At 32.5% G+C, this 17,700-nt stretch overlaps 1 protein-coding gene across 3 annotated transcripts in view; it reads right to left on the bottom strand.

Moving 5' to 3' along the window:
* The window catches only part of LOC126745348 (glutamate receptor ionotropic, kainate 2), a 49,348-nt gene that overhangs the window by 18,410 nt on the left and 13,238 nt on the right, over nucleotides 1-17,700 (bottom strand). For all 3 annotated transcript variants that reach the window (XM_050453141.1, XM_050453143.1, XM_050453142.1), the window contains exons 6-12: nucleotides 16,431-16,572; nucleotides 16,205-16,375; nucleotides 15,986-16,006; nucleotides 10,211-10,363; nucleotides 9,288-9,506; nucleotides 6,018-6,208; nucleotides 5,720-5,959 (exon numbers count right to left, since the gene is read on the bottom strand). In XM_050453141.1, the coding sequence (XP_050309098.1) occupies nucleotides 5,720-5,959; nucleotides 6,018-6,208; nucleotides 9,288-9,506; nucleotides 10,211-10,363; nucleotides 15,986-16,006; nucleotides 16,205-16,375; nucleotides 16,431-16,572 (1,137 nt within the window). The remainder of the gene's footprint in view (nucleotides 1-5,719; nucleotides 5,960-6,017; nucleotides 6,209-9,287; nucleotides 9,507-10,210; nucleotides 10,364-15,985; nucleotides 16,007-16,204; nucleotides 16,376-16,430; nucleotides 16,573-17,700) is intronic.

The raw sequence follows: 17,700 nt of genomic DNA, 5'->3' as shown, positions 1-17,700 counted from the left end.
AAAATGTGTGTTTTGTTACCCCTAATATAACAAGATAAAATTCACAGCAGGATAGTCACGCAATTTTAAAATTGGATTAAATATCATATTTTGCCTCTTTGTTATTAAAATAGACAATCAAGGAGAATTTATAGAAAAAAGCATTCCTGTACTGATATGAGATATATTGGTTATTAGTGGAGCGGATTTCGATCTCATATTTAGTGATTTTTAAATTAATATGGCGAGTAGTAGTTCGGTGTTTGATGGCGATCCTATGGATTTCTGTGTGAAGTGTAAATTGCCATTTGAAGATGTTAGAACTATTATACAATGTACAAGCTGTAATCAATATTATCACGGAAAGTGCTGTAGTGTGGATATGCGTGGCTTTCATATGAAGAAGGCAACTTGGAAGTGTGAAGCTTGTGATCAATCTCTTGGTATAGCCAAGAGTACTGAGAGAACGAGAAAAAGAAGCCGTTTAGATGATATAGGGGAACAAGAGGTAGACATAAGCGCTACTTTATTGTTTTTAGTTCAAAAAACGAAGGAGTTAAATGAAAAGGTAGACTTGTTATTGGTGGAAAATTGTAATTTAAAATCAGAAATTGCCAGTTTAAAAGAAACAAAAAAATCAGAAACTGTAGTAGCAGGGAGTAATTCAACATCATATGCTACAATTCTACAGAAGAAAAACGATAACAAGGTATTGGTCGTCAAGCAGAAGGCTTCCCAAAAAAATGTTCAGCAGGTTAAGGAGGACTTACGGAAAAAAGTAAACCCTACAGATATTGGAGTAGGTTTATCGCTAGGTAAACCAACAAGGAATGGAGGAATTATTTTGAAGTGTGGTAGCGAGAAAGATATATCTAATGTTCAGAATCAGATTCAGAAAAAGATGGGAGATTCATATAGCGTTGAGGTCCCCAAGGTGTTGGAACATAGAATCAAGGTAGTAGGTATAAATGAATCTGAATATCCCCTTTCAGAAAATGAGCTAATTAAAAAAATTGAAAGTCAAAACAACTTACAAGAGTCTGCAAACAAAAAAATTAAAATTGTGCGAAGGTCAAAAATTGTAAACAAAAAATTTAACATAATCTTTGAAGTTGATGCCACTTCTTATGGGCTATTTATAGAAAGGGAGAGGATGAATATTGGGTGGAACTGTTGTCCAGTCTTTAATGAGTATGGGATACGTAGGTGCTTTAGATGTTGTCGCTACGGTCATATTATTAAGGATTGTAAAGAAAATAAAGTGTGTGCTAGGTGTTGCGGTAATCATAATGTAAAGGAATGTAACGTAAATATTGTCAAATGTGCTAATTGTGTGTTGTCCAATGAAAAGTATGGTCTTAGTTTAAATATTAACCATGTCTCTTGGGATGTTAATAAATGCGAGTTATATAAAAAAATTGAAGATATTCAGAGAAATAAATACATAAGGTAGCAATTAAATTCAAATATTGTACTTAACACGACCATTGTCTACTTTAATTGTCAGGGTTATCTTAATAATAAGGATAACATTACTCTATTAGTCAATGACTGGAAACCTAAGATCCTGCTTTTAAGTGAGACCCACGTTACAGCTGAAATTGAACCTTGTGAGCTGGACATAGATGGGTACAGAATGGAACAATCTATTAGTAACAACAGTAGAACAGGGGGAGTGATGGCATTGGTAAGATCTGATGTACGTTATAAAATTAAAAATGTTTTGTCTGTTAATAGTTTTGTCTGGCTAATGTCTTTGGAGTTTTCTGTTTGTGTTTATAGTAACAAAATAAAAAATATAATTTACACAAATGGTTTTACCCAAATTGTGGAAACACCTACCAGAATAGCTCCTACGAGCCAGACATTAATCGATTTTATAGTCACCAATGACAAGCATCTGGCGCACAGGTTACATCTAACACCTAAAATTAGTGACCACTCGATTTTGTCTATATCTCTTAATCAGGAAAACAAGCAAACTATCAAAACCGTTAAACATCAAAGATCGTTTAAAAACTACGACTCGCATCTACTACAAGAAAAACTTCTTGCTATTGATTGGAACAAGAATAGCTCTGACATAAATCTACTAGCTGAATCATTGATCACTGATATTGAGATTATTGTAGACCAAATGTGCCCTCAGGTTCAGATTATCCAGAATCAAAAATATGCGGATAAAAAATGGATAACGTCTGACATTAAACAAATGATGCGAGAAAGAGATACTTTATATAAAAGGGCCGTTTTAGATAGAAATGAGGGTGCCTGGAAAGAGTATAAAACTAAAAGAAATATTATTGTGAACAAAATTAGAGTAGAGAAGGAAAAATTTTATGCAGAATGCATAGACGAAAACAAAAAGAATCCTAAAGAATTATGGAAAAATCCTAAAGCTCTACTACCAGATAAAAAGCATATTTTGACCAAACAAATCAATTTCAACGGAAAATTAATCAGCGATGAAGCAAGCATTGCTCAAGAATTTAATAAATATTTTATAGAAAGTATACATATTATTGTCACCAACATCCCACAGTCACCAAATGTAATAAATAATGGTACCAGAGCCCCTGAACCTAGTAAACTATTTTCCAAGTTTGGTCAAGTATCAATGAAAAAAATGAAAGAAATTCTTAAAAATTTAAAAAACGTTGGAGGTGGAGAAAAAGGCATATCTAAGCAAGTCTTGTGTGACGTATCTTGTGCTGTCGGTGATCGTGTCTTGGATGTTATTAACACTTCTTTAAAAAATGGGGTCTTCCCGGAATCATGGAAACTGTCTACTGTTGTTGCTGTTCCCAAAGTACCAAATACCATCAACTATAATGAGTTCCGACCAATTAATACGGTACCTATCTATGAAAAGCTCCTTGAGGTATGTGTAAAAGAGCAACTCCTAAATTACTGTAACGAAAACTCGATAATTATTGAAAATCAGTCTGGTTTTCGTGAGTGTCACTCGTGTGAGTCTGTTGTCGTTAATATATGTGATAATTTTCTCAGAGCCATTGATAATAATAAATATATTTTAGCGGTATTCTTAGATTTTAAACGAGCATTCGAAACGATAGACCGAGAAATTCTGTTATATAAATTAAGCTAATTGGGAATTAGAGGTGATGTCTTGAATTGGTTTGAATCTTATTTGCGTAATAGAGTCCAACGTGTAAAGTATGGGAATAGTCTCTCTCAGGTTCTTAATGTTGTATTTGGTGTTCCCCAGGGAACAGTTTTGGGTCCATTATTGTTCTTATTATATATAAATGATATGGTAAAAGTTATACAAAAATGTAAAACTGTGTTATTTGCAGATGACACAATGATTTATATAATAGGAAACAATATTGATCAGATGGTAACTGATATAAATAGTGACTTAACCAAAATTTTCAGCTGGCTCTGTATCAACAAATTATGTTTAAATACAAGTAAATCTAAATTTTGCCTTTTTACCAAAAAATTGAAAAATAATCAAATAAATATTGACAATGTGAACATCAGTGTAGGTGGGGAGAGTATTTTTTATGAAAATGAAATAAAGTATTTGGGTACAATTTTGGATGCAAATTTGAATTTTATGGCACATGCGGATTACGCCATGAGAAAATTTTCCAAGAAAGTTGGGTTTATTAATAGAGTTGGAAAAAACTTATCGATGCATACAAAACTCCTGCTGTATAATGCCATTGCTGTTCCCCATTTGCAGTTTTGCTCCACATTGTTGTTCAACCTGCCTAAATACAAGGTGAAACAGTTTGAAGTAATTCAAAATAGAGCAATGAGACTAATCCTAAAATGCAATCGATACACTCCTGTTATTATTATGTTAAGTGTGCTAGGTATGATGTCTGTCAGGCAAAGAATTATGTTTAGTGTGTATGTATTTATTTTTAAATTAAAACAACGTCTACTACCCACATATATTTGTGATAAAATAAGAGTGTTCGGAGACGTCCACAATTACTGCACCAGAAATAATACAGACTTTGTCCTTGATAGATGCAATACTAGTCAGATGTTAAATTCTGTACTCAGCAAGGGACTTATTGAATTTAATAAGTTGCCAACTGAAATCAAAAGCTGTGATAATTTAAACCAGTTTAGGAGGCTATTGAGAAAATTTATCAGTGTGTGAATGTCTTATTTTATTTTTATTTTTATACATGTTAACATTTTATTCTTAGTTTTAGTTGTTTCATTTTATTTATACATACTTTCTTTTACCGTTTTATCCTTATTACCCTTGTTTGTGTAGTTGTTGTTTCGTATTTATATTTATTTTATTTTAGTTTTACAATTCTACTCGTACTTTGTTTTATTTTAGACTCATGTTTTATTTATACTTTTTCTGTAAGTTTTGTTTGTACATACTTTGTTTTATCATTCGTTTTACCTTTATTTATGTAATTGTAGTTTATATGTGTATTTATTTTATTTTTATTTTACAATTTTAACTCGTATTTTGTTCTATTTTTGCTATTTTATTTTAGGCTTAAATTTTATTTATTAATTTTTCTGTATGTGAGACTTTTTGTATTTTTTGTATATGTATGCCATTTTGTATAAGCACACACTTTTTTTTTCAACTTTTTTTTCAAATTATTTGCAATTTTTTAATTTTTATTGATTTAAATTTTTAAGTTTTTTTTTTAAATATGTATTATACTCGTATTATCTATATATTATGTATTACCTTTGTAGCTCAAGCTAAATAAATACATTATTATTATTATTATTATTATTATTATTATATTAAATTTTAATTTAAAAAAAAATTCAACTTTCACGGCTAATTTATTTATTTAAAGAGCAAATTGTAAAAAACGCTCAAATAGGTGTCTAATGAATTTACTAGAACAAGCTATGTTCCAAATTTCAAGTTTCTTACTCTCTTAGTTTCAGAGATATGAGCACTTTGTCTCTCAAAATTTCATTTTTTTTAATGTACAACTTATACGGCTGATTTATTCATTTTCACACATTTTTGAAAAAAAAACGCCGAAATAGGTATCTAATGAATTTATGAATGGAAGCTGTGTTCTAAATTTCAAGTCTCTAACTTGTTTAGTTTCTGAAGTATGAGCATTTTTTCGCTCAAAATTTAATTTAAAAAAAAATGCAACTTTCACGGCTAATTTATTTATTTAAAGAGCAAATTGAAAAAACGCTTAAGTAGGTGTCTAATGAATTTATTAGAAGAAGCTATGTTCCTTTTCAACCAATTTCAACCCTCTGCCTTTCTTACTGTTAAAGATATGAGTATTTTGAGCAATTCTAACGCCAGTATCATAGAGTCACATGAGCAGTTAATTTTTTTTTAATTTTAATTGATAATCCGAATTTGATCAAAAGTAAGTTTGTTTGAATTAAAAACCTAGAAACATTTTCTAACAAAATTAATATAAAATCCCTCTGCTGTATTGTTGCAATTAACCTGAACAACCCAAACTGAGTAACTCAAAAACGAGAGAGAAAAAAAAATCGTGACGCATATATGGTACACGCGCCCTACTCGAATTACCAACACGACTCTTTTTTTTATTACGAATTACCACGCATTCACTTATTTAAAAATTCACATCACATTTTTAATATAAAACACCATTTTTTTCCAATATAATTTCCAGTTCTTCGGGCCGTGCATCCGCTCTACCATAAAGTTATATAGTTGGCGTGACACGTATATAGGTCACGCGGCATTCTAGATTAGATTTAGATCTGTAATAATAAATACCTTGCCAATATAAATAGTAGCACAGAAACTCCAAGATACGCGGTGGCCATGTATATCCAGACGTCAAGCGATAGAGGCGACAAAAATGAGAACAAATTCGGCGGCTGTTTGATGGGTTTCCGATACAGGATACTGATGCCCAAGTTCATGAACGGCATCGTGAAATCGACCGCTTGCTCTCGGTCGTACGTGATCGTCAAGTCTGCTATGGCCAGGTCCGCCTTTTGATCGAGAAGTTCCCTAGAATTCGGAAGAGAACAGTAATTTTCTGACTTACGAGTGCCCACTGACAGTTTACCTAATCATTCCGTCCCATTCGTTCGTTTCGCGATTTAACGATCCGTATCTGCCGTCAGGGGCTAATTTTATTGTGTAATTAAAGCCGAGGGTACGAGATATTTCGTGGATCAGATCGACGGCGTATCCTTCGAACTGGGCGTTTCCTATTAACTTTTCGCTTGCCTCTTTACGCATTACGTACGGCGAACTCTAAAAGGAAATAGATCTAATGTAGATTACTTTGATGAGTTTCAGGAAAGGAAGAATCCCTATAGCTGAAGCGGTTCCCCAGTTTTATGAGGGATGGACATCACCTTCTATGGGGTTTTTCAAAGATTCCATAGAGCAACGTCCAAAAAACATGTAAATTACTTTAAATCTGTGAAATAAGTAAAAAGTTCCTGAACCCTAAACATCCGAAAGAAATAAAAAATGACTCGCATGAATATTGTTTGTCAAATTGAAATTATACAACCATTTTTATTTTGATAGTATTTACAATGGCAAATAGAAGTGTCTCTGGAATATGAACCAAAATATTGGTCACTATACCCTTTAATACATGATACTACTTCATATTAAGACACTGCGAAGTTGAGTTCTATCCTGGATAATTCAAAAACTATTCCAGGCATTTGAATGAGGTTTTCACTTACAATTAGATCAATTTCTAAAGAACAGTTTCATATATCAAGAACTTTTGTAGCCCAAGAAGTTTTTGTTTTATACCCATATTTATGAGGCATTATGACTTTAGGAGAGCCTATAATTCGAATTTTAGTAATTAAATATGAAGACACTGCTAAGTCGGGTTCTATCCTGGATAATTCCAAAACTATTCCAGGCACTTGAATGAGGTTTTCACTCACGATTAGATCAATTCCTAAGGAACAATTTGATATATTAAGAATTACTGTAACTCAACCACTTTCTGAGTTATACTCAATTTTATTAAGGATGGACATGTAATTTTAAAATTAACTTGTGCACACTAAAATTGATCTTCTATTTATGATAATTCAAAAACTAGTCCAGGCATTTGAATGAGGTTTGCACTTGCAATTGGATCAATTCTTAGTGAACAATTTCATATATTATGACTTTCTGTAGCTCAACCATTTCCTGAGTTATGCTTAGTTTTATTAAGGATGGACATATAATTTTAAAATTAAATTGTGAACACTAAAATTGAACTTCTATTTATGATAATATAAAAAATATTTCAGGTACTTCAATGGGATTTTTAGTAAAAATTGAAGCAATTCTTAGTGAACAATTTGATATATTAAGAATTCCTGTAGCTCAACCACTTCCTGAGTTATACTCAGTTTTATTAAGGATGAACATGTAATTTTAAAATTAAATTGTGCACTCTACATTTGAACTTCTATTAATGATAATTTAAAAAATATTTCAGGTACTTCAATGGGATTTTTAGTAAAAATTGAAGCAATTCTTAGTAAACAATTTGATATATTAAGAATTACTGTAACTCAACCACTTTCTGAGTTATACTCAATTTTATTAAGGATGGACACGTAATTTTAAAATTAACTTGTGCACACTAAAATTGAACTTCTATTTATAATAATTCAAAAAATAGTCCAGGCATTTGAATGAGGTTTGCACTTGCAATTGGATCAATTCTTAGTGAACAATTTCATATATTATGACTTTCTGCAGCTCAACCACTTCCTGAGTTACAATCAGTTTTATTAAGGATGTAGATGTAATTTTAAAATTAACTTGTGCATACCAAAATTGAACTTCTATTTATGATAATTCAAAAACTAGTCCAGGCATTTGAATGAGGTTTGCACTTGCAATTAGATCAATTCTTACTGAACAATTTGATACATTATAACTTTCTGTAACTCAACCACTTCCTGAGTCATACTCAGTTTTATTAAGGATGGACATATAATTTTAAAATTAAATTGTGCACTCTACATTTGAACTTCTATTAATGATAATTTAAAAAATATTCCAGGTACTTCAATGGGATTTTTAGTAAAAATTGAAGCAATTCTTAGTGAACAATTTGATATATTAAGAATTACTGTAACTCAACCACTTTCTGAGTTATACTCAATTTTATTAAGGATGGACATGTAATTTTAAAATTAACTTATGCACACTAAAATTGATCTTCTATTTATGATAATTCAAAAACTAGTCCAGGCATTTGAATGAGGTTTGCACTTGCAATTGGATCAATTCTTAGTGAACAATTTCATATATTATGACTTTCTGCAGCTCAACCACTTCCTGAGTTACAATCAGTTTTATTAAGGATGTAGATGTAATTTTAAAATTAACTTGTGCATACCAAAATTGAACTTCTATTTATGATAATTCAAAAACTAGTCCAGGCATTTGAATGAGGTTTGCACTTGCAATTAGATCAATTCTTACTGAACAATTTGATACATTATAACTTTCTGTAACTCAACCACTTCCTGAGTCATACTCAGTTTTATTAAGGATGGACATATAATTTTAAAATTAAATTGTGCACTCTACATTTGAACTTCTATTAATGATAATTTAAAAAATATTCCAGGTACTTCAATGGGATTTTTAGTAAAAATTGAAGCAATTCTTAGTGAACAATTTGATATATTAAGAATTACTGTAACTCAACCACTTTCTGAGTTATACTCAATTTTATTAAGGATGGACATGTAATTTTAAAATTAACTTGTGCACACTAAAATTGAACTTCTATTTATGATAATTCAAAAACTAGTCCAGGCATTTGAATGGGGTTTGCATTTGCAATTAGATCAATTCTTAGTGAACAATTTGATATATTATGACTTTCTGTAGCTCAACCATTTCCTGAGTTATGCTTAGTTTTATTAAGGATGGACATATAATTTTAAAATTAAATTGCGCACACTAAAATTGAACTTCTGTTTATGATAATTTAAAAAATATTCCATGCATTTTAATACTAATTTTAGTAAAGGTTAAAGCAATTCTTAATGAACAATTTGATATATCAAGAATTCCTGTAACTCAACCACTTCCCGAGTTATACTCAGTTTTATTAAGGATGGACATGTAATTTTAAAATTAACTTGTGCACACTACAATTGAACTTCTATTTGTGATAATTCAAAAACTAGTCCAGGCATTTGAATGGGGTTTGCACTTGCAATTAGATCAATTCTTAGTGAACAATTTCATATATTAAGAATTCCTGTAACTCAACCACTTCCTGAGTTATACTCAATTTTATTAAGGATGGACATGTAATTTTAAAAACCAATTGTGTTCAACTTACTAATATAGTGGACACGACAAAAGTCTTATTCTGAATTATTTCGACGATTTGCGAATACGCCTCCCCATAAGTGCGGGTAAAGTTCACTCCCTCGCTGGAGTTCCACGTTCCAATTTTCTTCAGGCCCTCCCTGGTCAGTTCGACAATGTCCAGCATGAAATCGCTACGAAATCCCTGATGGTCGAACTTGATCACGCCAGTTAATCCACGCATTTCAACCTGAAAAAGAAGTTAATTAGTCGTAATTAATTAGACAATGTGCAGTTTGTCTTGGACAAATTGCATGGATGGCAAGTATTAACGTCAAGGGTAAATCATGGCTTATATCCACGTGTATTGGCTAAGGACTGTTTGAAGAGGAATTTTGACACAGTCGAAAGCTTTGCTGAGGTCCTACAGAATCAGAGCAACGTGTTCAAATTCTTCTATTAAGTTGTGAAAGGCCAGACGTAGAAATTGCCTTGACAGTCATCTCAATTTATCTTCTAAATTTCTGAATTTATTAAGGACTTTCTCGTTTTGAGAAACTAGAGCAAAGTAGAAGTAGACTGCAGCTGTAGTTATTTGTTCGGTAATGGAGGTGTGCTTGGACTAGAATATCCTTGGAAAATTACAAAACTTGTTAGAAAATGCCGTTAATCCTGAAAGTGCTGTTCAAAATCATGGGGAAATTCTTGACTCGACAAGATGAAGCTCATTTTCAGTAGGTTCATTCAGTGCAACAACGACTAGAGAAACCTTCACCAGACAAACGGTTAGCGAGAAGAAGATCTTAGGAGTGGCCAGCTGGATCGCCCGATTTAACTCCGTCAGACCTTTTCAAAACCACTTCGGTTTTCTTGACAAGATAAATCAATATTCTCAAGACATTTTACATTTGCGCACACACACATTCTAATAAATCACCTTTATAAGGAACTTACCACTTTCATATAGTTGATTAGGCTGTAGCCGTGGGGCCAGAAGTCTACGGCGTCACAGCTCAACGGTTTTATATCGATTTGCTGGCTCGAGTCCAAATCGTGAAGCGCCTTGGCGAACAAATGAACCGCGTCGTACATCAAAGCGGTTTCCGCCTGTAATAATTCTTTGTTAAGTTTATTGAGGGAACTGCAATTGTTTAATGAATATTTTTTATTTTAACAGGGCTGTTACAATTTACTCTGACCCATTCTTTTTTGCATACTTCATCACGCCATCTCATGTTAAATACTGAAGCTGTTAGTATTTCGTCTATGTTTGCATGGACATTGATTGCGTTTAAGGCTCCGCATCACGGCCATGCGAAAATATCATTTTAAGGGTTTAGAAATCCGGGTATAATTTGAAAACCGTTAGACTTTTTGACTCATTTTTTTTTTTTTATTTTATGGATAAAGGATCAACACATGTCTGTAATTATATGAAAATCTGAGGATATGCCTAGAAATATATAAATTTGTTAATCAAACATTGTTGATATTCAAAAGCCATTTAAGAGTAATTATAAATTTTAAATTAAATTTAAACATAATTATAGACATCGACCAAACCTTTGTCTAAAGGCTAGTCAAATTTAAAAAAAAAAAGTTAAACCATTGCTGAAATATTCGCGGATTTCGAGAGCCTTACAAGTGCATTTTTACTAGCAGCGACTTGGCGGCCTCTGCTGATTATATGAGTACTTGATACTTGATGAGATGGGTGGTTTTCAGGTTCGTATTCTAAATATTTTATTTAAATTTAAATATAAGAGTCATATTGGAATCAGATCTATATGTTATTAAGGGCATATTTGAATCCCACTATTTTTTAAGAAAAAAGTTGTGCTCGTGTTTTGATTAATCATTATGACTTTATGAAAATGGCAGTAAATTAATTTAATAAATGTATTAAATTAATTAATTACGCTGAGAATAAAAATTCAGATTACTAAAGCCTATTAAATTAAATCAACACTATTATTAAAATAGCCTAAAAAATACAGGATTGTTATTATTCCAATTTTCTATCAATCTCTCTTAAATTCCAAATTTCTTGGATGGTAAAAATTATACGAATTTAAGGGTTTTATTCTCTATTTGGCAATTCTTAAAAAGGAAGTGATTTAAAAAAAAGGAACTTATTGTAGTGATTAGGAATATTTAGGAATGGAATAATATACGGGGTGTCAATTTAGAAACTTGAAATGACCATTTATATTAGGAACGAAAAACTGGAATAAAAAAACGCTCAAAACAGTTTCTATAACACGAAGGGGGAACAAAAAGAAGCATATTATCCCACCCTTATCTGCAACCCCTTGGACACACCTAAAATCTTAAATAGAAAGGGGAGTCGAGTAATAGATCATCTTGAAGCTTTTGAAAAATGCTTTCCAATGATACCATAGAAAGCCACATTTCAGGAAATTGATGTCACTCGACTCCCCTTTCTATTTAAGATTTTAGGTGTGTCCAAGGGGTTGCAGATAAGGGTGGGATAATATGCTTGTTTTGTTCCTCTTTCATTTTATAGAAACTCTTTTGGGCGTTTTTTTATTCCAGTTTTTCGTTCCTAATATATGGTTATGTGACAAGTGACTCCTGTGAGGTAAGACGCAGCCGGCTTCGTAGTACTACGAGTATATACTTGGGTTATATTATTTATTTTCAGACTACTCCTAAGATGTCAAATTTTCTCAGATTAGCTAGTAAATATTAGAGTAAACTAATAAAAGGGTAATTTTAAGTGGGGAAGCTTCAACAATTAGGGTTGTTATTTTTTTTTTTGCTTAGGTCAATGTCCGTGGCGGGATATACCGGGCCATGTAAATTATTAGTTTAATTGAATTGAAGCTTCATTCCCCAAAAGGTTTGGGTGTAACATAATTTATTTTATTTTGACAACCACAATTTGATTGTGTATTTTTTGTGTTATGTTGTGGTTCCTTATTACCAACTTAAATAATTATTCCTCTTAACGATAAATAACATAAGATAATTCTCTGTGATAATCAAGACTTAAATAAATTGTTATTTTCTGTTGTTAATTTGTTTTTCACTTGAGTTGAGTAGGTTGGAATATCATAGGTAATTTGGAAACAATAGTGTATACTGATTTGACTTTGATTTTGTTTTCCAAGTTTCGTTTTGAACTTGCCTAAATAAATTTTGATAAATATTGGGCGTCCTTTGGGATTATATAAAATCCAAAACTTGGTGGCGCCATACTGATTTTGACATTTAGTTGGGTAACTCTTGGGTAGTTACTACCTAAGAAATTTTGGTTCATTTGGTTGAGAAAGAAGCTAGAACCCACATCGGCTTGAGCTAGCAGCATTGTGAAGGATTCCTTCTCTGGGCGTTTCAGGTAAGAGGGGTTAAGTTCCTCCGGGCATCAAACAACTTTTGGAGACCCTCTTAAGGCCATAAACCTTTCACTATTTTTAGTACTTCTTTTTCTTTTGATTAACTTGGCATTCATCGCTTCACCACCATCATTCCATTTTGTTGCACTTTAGAAAAAAAAATATTTGGTTCAAGTTTTTAAATTGTCACCCTGTATGTGATACTTTATTATATTTTATTGAGAAAGGGAACTTGCTTTTTAGTTAAAATCACAATTTAATAGTTTGTGTCGATCTACTGTGTATCGCAATTAGGTGGTTCGCCCTTGTATATTTTTTATTTTTTTGTTTCCTTTTTTGTGACAATGGTTCGAAAATTGCTTTAAATGATACCAATAACAATACTTTTCTGTTTATTTTGGTAGAAAATAACATTTGAAGAACAACATTTTTGCGTGTTTTTGATATCTATATTCTTACAAAATTAATACCCACATCATGTTTTTTTTAAATATTTGACTTTTAATCAAGGTAAAAAAATAAAAACTATAAGTTGGTATACAATGTTATCTTTGACTGTTCACAATTTTTTTTTCATACCTACCTACCTACTTGCTTGACTCCATTGCTATACCTTCTTCTTATTTTAAAATCCAATTCAAATAGATACTTTGAATAAGAGTTTTTATGGTAAATTTTTTCGATTTGGTATAATTGTAAAATATGATGATAATAAAAATAAAGACCAATAACACATAAATCAAACAAAACAAGGCATTTATTACAAAATATACAAAGTTGGCTACATATAAAAAAAACTTATGCGATCGTATATTCTTTTAGGGAAATATTTCTAACATGCATATTTCTATTTCTGCGAGGATCTACAAGCTCAGGTAAATAACATATCGAATAGAATATAGTTAATTTCTTTTTCATGTTTTCGCAGAATACATCGTTTTTTAAAATAATTTCCTTCTTAATGCCCAAAGGTGTCCAAACTGCAAAGCAGCAGTAGGATCTCCCAGTTACCAACGATTGGCCTTGTATTTGGTAAAACCATTTGTGGTTTTTATTAATTTCTCCGTTTTTCTTTCAAAATAATATTTTTCTTTGCATTATCGCATCTTCAGGAGTGCCCACTAAAGGGGCATTTGATTTCAACAATCCCCTTCTTCCCAATAAGGCCATCGGGAGTCGCTGCCAAGAATGAAATATTTTCGCTTACAAATAAGCCGCTTGGTAATATCTTCTCATTAATTAATGTTTCTAGAACATTGATTGCTCGTTTTTCATTTTGTTTGCCCCACTCAATGCTAGCAGAATGAATTGTTTTTGGGTACAAAGTTGTTCCACGAGCTTTTTTGTATCGCCGTTGCTTCTGGCACTAGATTTAGAGCAAATTGCATAGTAATTTGATGCCGTATGACGCTTTCTTCGCTCTAAGTGCCACAAATCAGATTGGCTCTGTTTCTTTGAGAGCTCTTCAATTAATTTGATTTCTTCTGCATTTTTTTTAATACTAGCTAGAAAATCTTCTTTTTCTTTTTGCAACTCCTTAGGTGTTAGATCAGGCTTTTGACATTGATCACCGTAACTGCTATCAAGTCCAGACTTCTCTTTGGTTTGGAATAATCTTTTCCGTTTAATATATTTTTTCTTTAATTCCCTGTTTTTAACTAAGCCAATCGGGCTTTTATGATTAAGGAATTTTTTTAATCGTGTATATAGGCTTTTTAGTATTATGAGAAATTACAGAAGCTAAACAGCGAGCCTGATATGATCCTCGTTGGCAATAATTAATGCGTTTTCCGCCAATAAATTTTGCAATGATTGAGTTAAATTGCTCCGATACATTATTGTCAACATCTTGTATTAAACTCACGCTATTTCTTGAAAGATAGCTGACAAAGCTATATAATTTGTCATATAGGTCTGAAACAACTAAAAATTATAAATATTTATAAGGCAGTCATAAACCGTAATTCTTTACACTTTGGGCTTTTAAATCCTACCTGTCATTTTTAAGTCTGATAATATGCTACCACTGGGTTTATATTGCTCATGACAGAAATATCCCAATTCTGCACAAAGTTTGTGTTCTCCAAAACGTGGCTAATACAATTGTCTATGTCTTGTTTTAACAACTTTATTTTTTCTAACATCGGAACACCCTCATTTTTTCTATATTCGATAGTTTTTGTAACTGCATATCGTGATCTTAGCTGTTCTTTCTATAAAAAAAAAAACAACGTTATAAATCTACAAATATGTTTTTCTTTACCAGAAACATAAGTATTTTTCCTAAAATAATTTTTCTACGAATAGTAAGTACTTACGCTTATTTGCTTCCGAAGAACTAATGGCCCAGCATTGACGTCTTTACCTAAATCCCGAATTTTCCGGGAGTAATTTCGTAGAAGGTGATTTCTGCACTCAATTTTTTTCACAATGACATTTTTATGATGAGCATCTAACATTTTTTTCAGAGAATTGCAGTCTCCGTCAGCTATTAATTTATAGTAGATTAATCCAAGTTGCTCTAAACTATGGAGAATCCTTCTTTTAAAATATCGCCTTCCATGTTCGTTAAAGAACCTTCAAAGTTTATAAAGCATTTATGCCTTTTAGGCATCTGATTGTGTCCTTGATTTTTTGAGAGTTGGCAAATTGTACAATATTTATTTTTTATGCCAATAAAAAGGACCTGAAAATTACATTTTTGATTTCGCGAAAAACTATAAACCGCTAATTCAATTTTTTAAAAATACTAGTGCAAACACAGGAACACTTCAGTTTTTCAGTATGTAACCACCAAAATAAAATGCAAAAAATGATCGCAACGAAACCACACAGCTACATCCCGGAACTATCACGGACTAAACAAAAAAAAACCCAAAATGCATATATAATAGCAATATTAGGTAGTAATGCAGGTATATAATTATACTTGCATAACCTGCACCAAATTTATGTAGGCCAACCCTGAAATTACATCGGATCCCGGCGTAAGAGGATGACTGAAATTTTATCAACCGTTCTAAAATTGACATTTATTACTACCGCGTCTCTCACCGCTGCCCCTCAGCTGTGTGGCTAGAAGATAGGTAGCGGAGCCATAAGTCTATAGTTATGCGGTTTATCTGTGGCCGCTTCTTTCAGGTCAGAATATCGGTCGTTCATGCGGTTTGCTTCAGATTACTTTCATTTAAGCGAGCATTCCATGCGAGCGTAAATGGAATAATGATAATTTTTGTACTTATTTACTGTAAATATAGTAAGAGCAGTAATTTATTATTAATCTAATATGATCCATAGGAGCTGAAGCTCTGAAGAAGATAACGCAGTAGCAGTGCAAAACGAAAGGCATGCAGTCACAAAATGACCTTACCTTGACGAAAGTAGTGTTGTCCTTTATTTCGCAACATGAAAAACAAAGAAAAACCATTATTAAATTAACCTTAGTCACTGAAATCTATTGGACAACTCTTTAATTAGAAATGCCTTTCCGACATTGTTTATATAGCGACTGAAAGTACTATCTTGAAACTTTAAAATTACGAGGTGGTGTGACAAGAGACTTTCTCTTTTCCTCTCAGGAAGAACTTACCCTATACTGAGCGGTAGTGAGGTCTCCTTTCTTATTATTCGTATCAATCGAAACGTAATTCCAATCGCGTACGATCCGCCTGATTTCCGGACCCTCGGGATCTACCAAACGGAAGGCAGTTATGTTGGTGCCTCCGTATTTGAACTCTTCCAAATCGACGCCGTGCAGATCCTAAAAATTCAATGATATCAAGAGGTTCACTTTTGAGAAACCCATATGTACGTACCATCGAAGTAATTAGGTAGCTATGATAGTCGCTCATCATGCCTATTTGTTGAGCTTGTTTAAGCACTTCGTAGATCCTCGGCGTCGAGCAGTCCAGTACGATGTGTGATTCAGCGGAGTTTTTGATTTGTTTCAGTAGAGGTCTGAAAGAGGAATACATTGATTTTACTTTGGGAAAGGCAAGACATCAGCCAATAACTCGTAGCGTTTTATTTTTCTACTCCTTATGTTCACTAATGCTCCATTGATATTTCATTCAACTTCTTTTATTCATATTTCTTTAAATTCACACTGTCAAGGATGCACAGAAAACAGACCAAGTTTTCCTCTTTGTGTTCTGTGCAATGGCACATTACTACTGTAACGCATCACTCTCCTGGTTTAATTATCCATGCTTTCTGTTGACGGTCCGTCACTTTTCTGATTGATCTTAATTAATGTTTTCTCTGATTGGCTGATATTGACAGCTCAGGCGAGAGGTGGGGTCGTTACTGCGTCCATTTTTCGACGACTTATTCCCGTGTTGCAGGTAGGAGCGCACGTAAAAGGCCAGTTTTTTATTTTCGAAGTTTGTGAAGCAGGAAGTGGCCAATGTGGTTTATAATTTATGGTCCTTAATCTTGTTCCTTTAGGGGACCGTTTATTTCATAATTCTGGTGCAGGATGCCCAAGATTTTGATGGAAATAGAGAGTGAAACTTAGCAAGGTGAGTGTGTCACTTTTTTAATGCCATTCATTTTTATCGACAATGGCAACCGTTGTTTTAGGGTTTTTCTTTTCCGTTTTCCTCTTTATTCTTCTTCAATTGTTGATGGCTGCAAGCTTTTGATTTTCCCGGGAAATAACTGAAAGCTGGAACCAGAGCTAAAGCTAGTATTAGAGATTCCCAGTCCGGATAGCTGAGCTACAAATGCTAAAGCCCTAGCTAAAAATAAAGTGTTAACTGGTTGAAATGATTCAAATTCATGCCAAACAGTTTAACATCAATTTTTAGCTGAACATCATTGAAGTAATTGTAGGCTCTATATATGGGCTCTTTCTTAGCCAAATTGGTACCATAAATATCAAGATAAAATACACAACATTCGAAGATCTGAAGCAGCATAATATATGCAGTGCATAATATAAGACTGCATATCTAGGAATATAAGAAATATTTAGGGGTCGGTAGCCAATAAAAAATTAATAAATAGGAACTATCATCTTAAGAATATAAATTAAATATGTATAAGGAATCCTAGTAAATATCTGGAGGTTTGTAGTCCCATAAA

The sequence above is a fragment of the Anthonomus grandis genome, chromosome 15, assembly GCF_022605725.1.
Source record: "Anthonomus grandis grandis chromosome 15, icAntGran1.3, whole genome shotgun sequence".
In the NCBI taxonomy this organism is placed as follows: domain Eukaryota; kingdom Metazoa; phylum Arthropoda; class Insecta; order Coleoptera; family Curculionidae; genus Anthonomus; species Anthonomus grandis.
The sequence above is the reverse complement of the archived record's forward strand: the minus strand, read 5'-3'. Positions and strand labels throughout refer to the sequence as shown.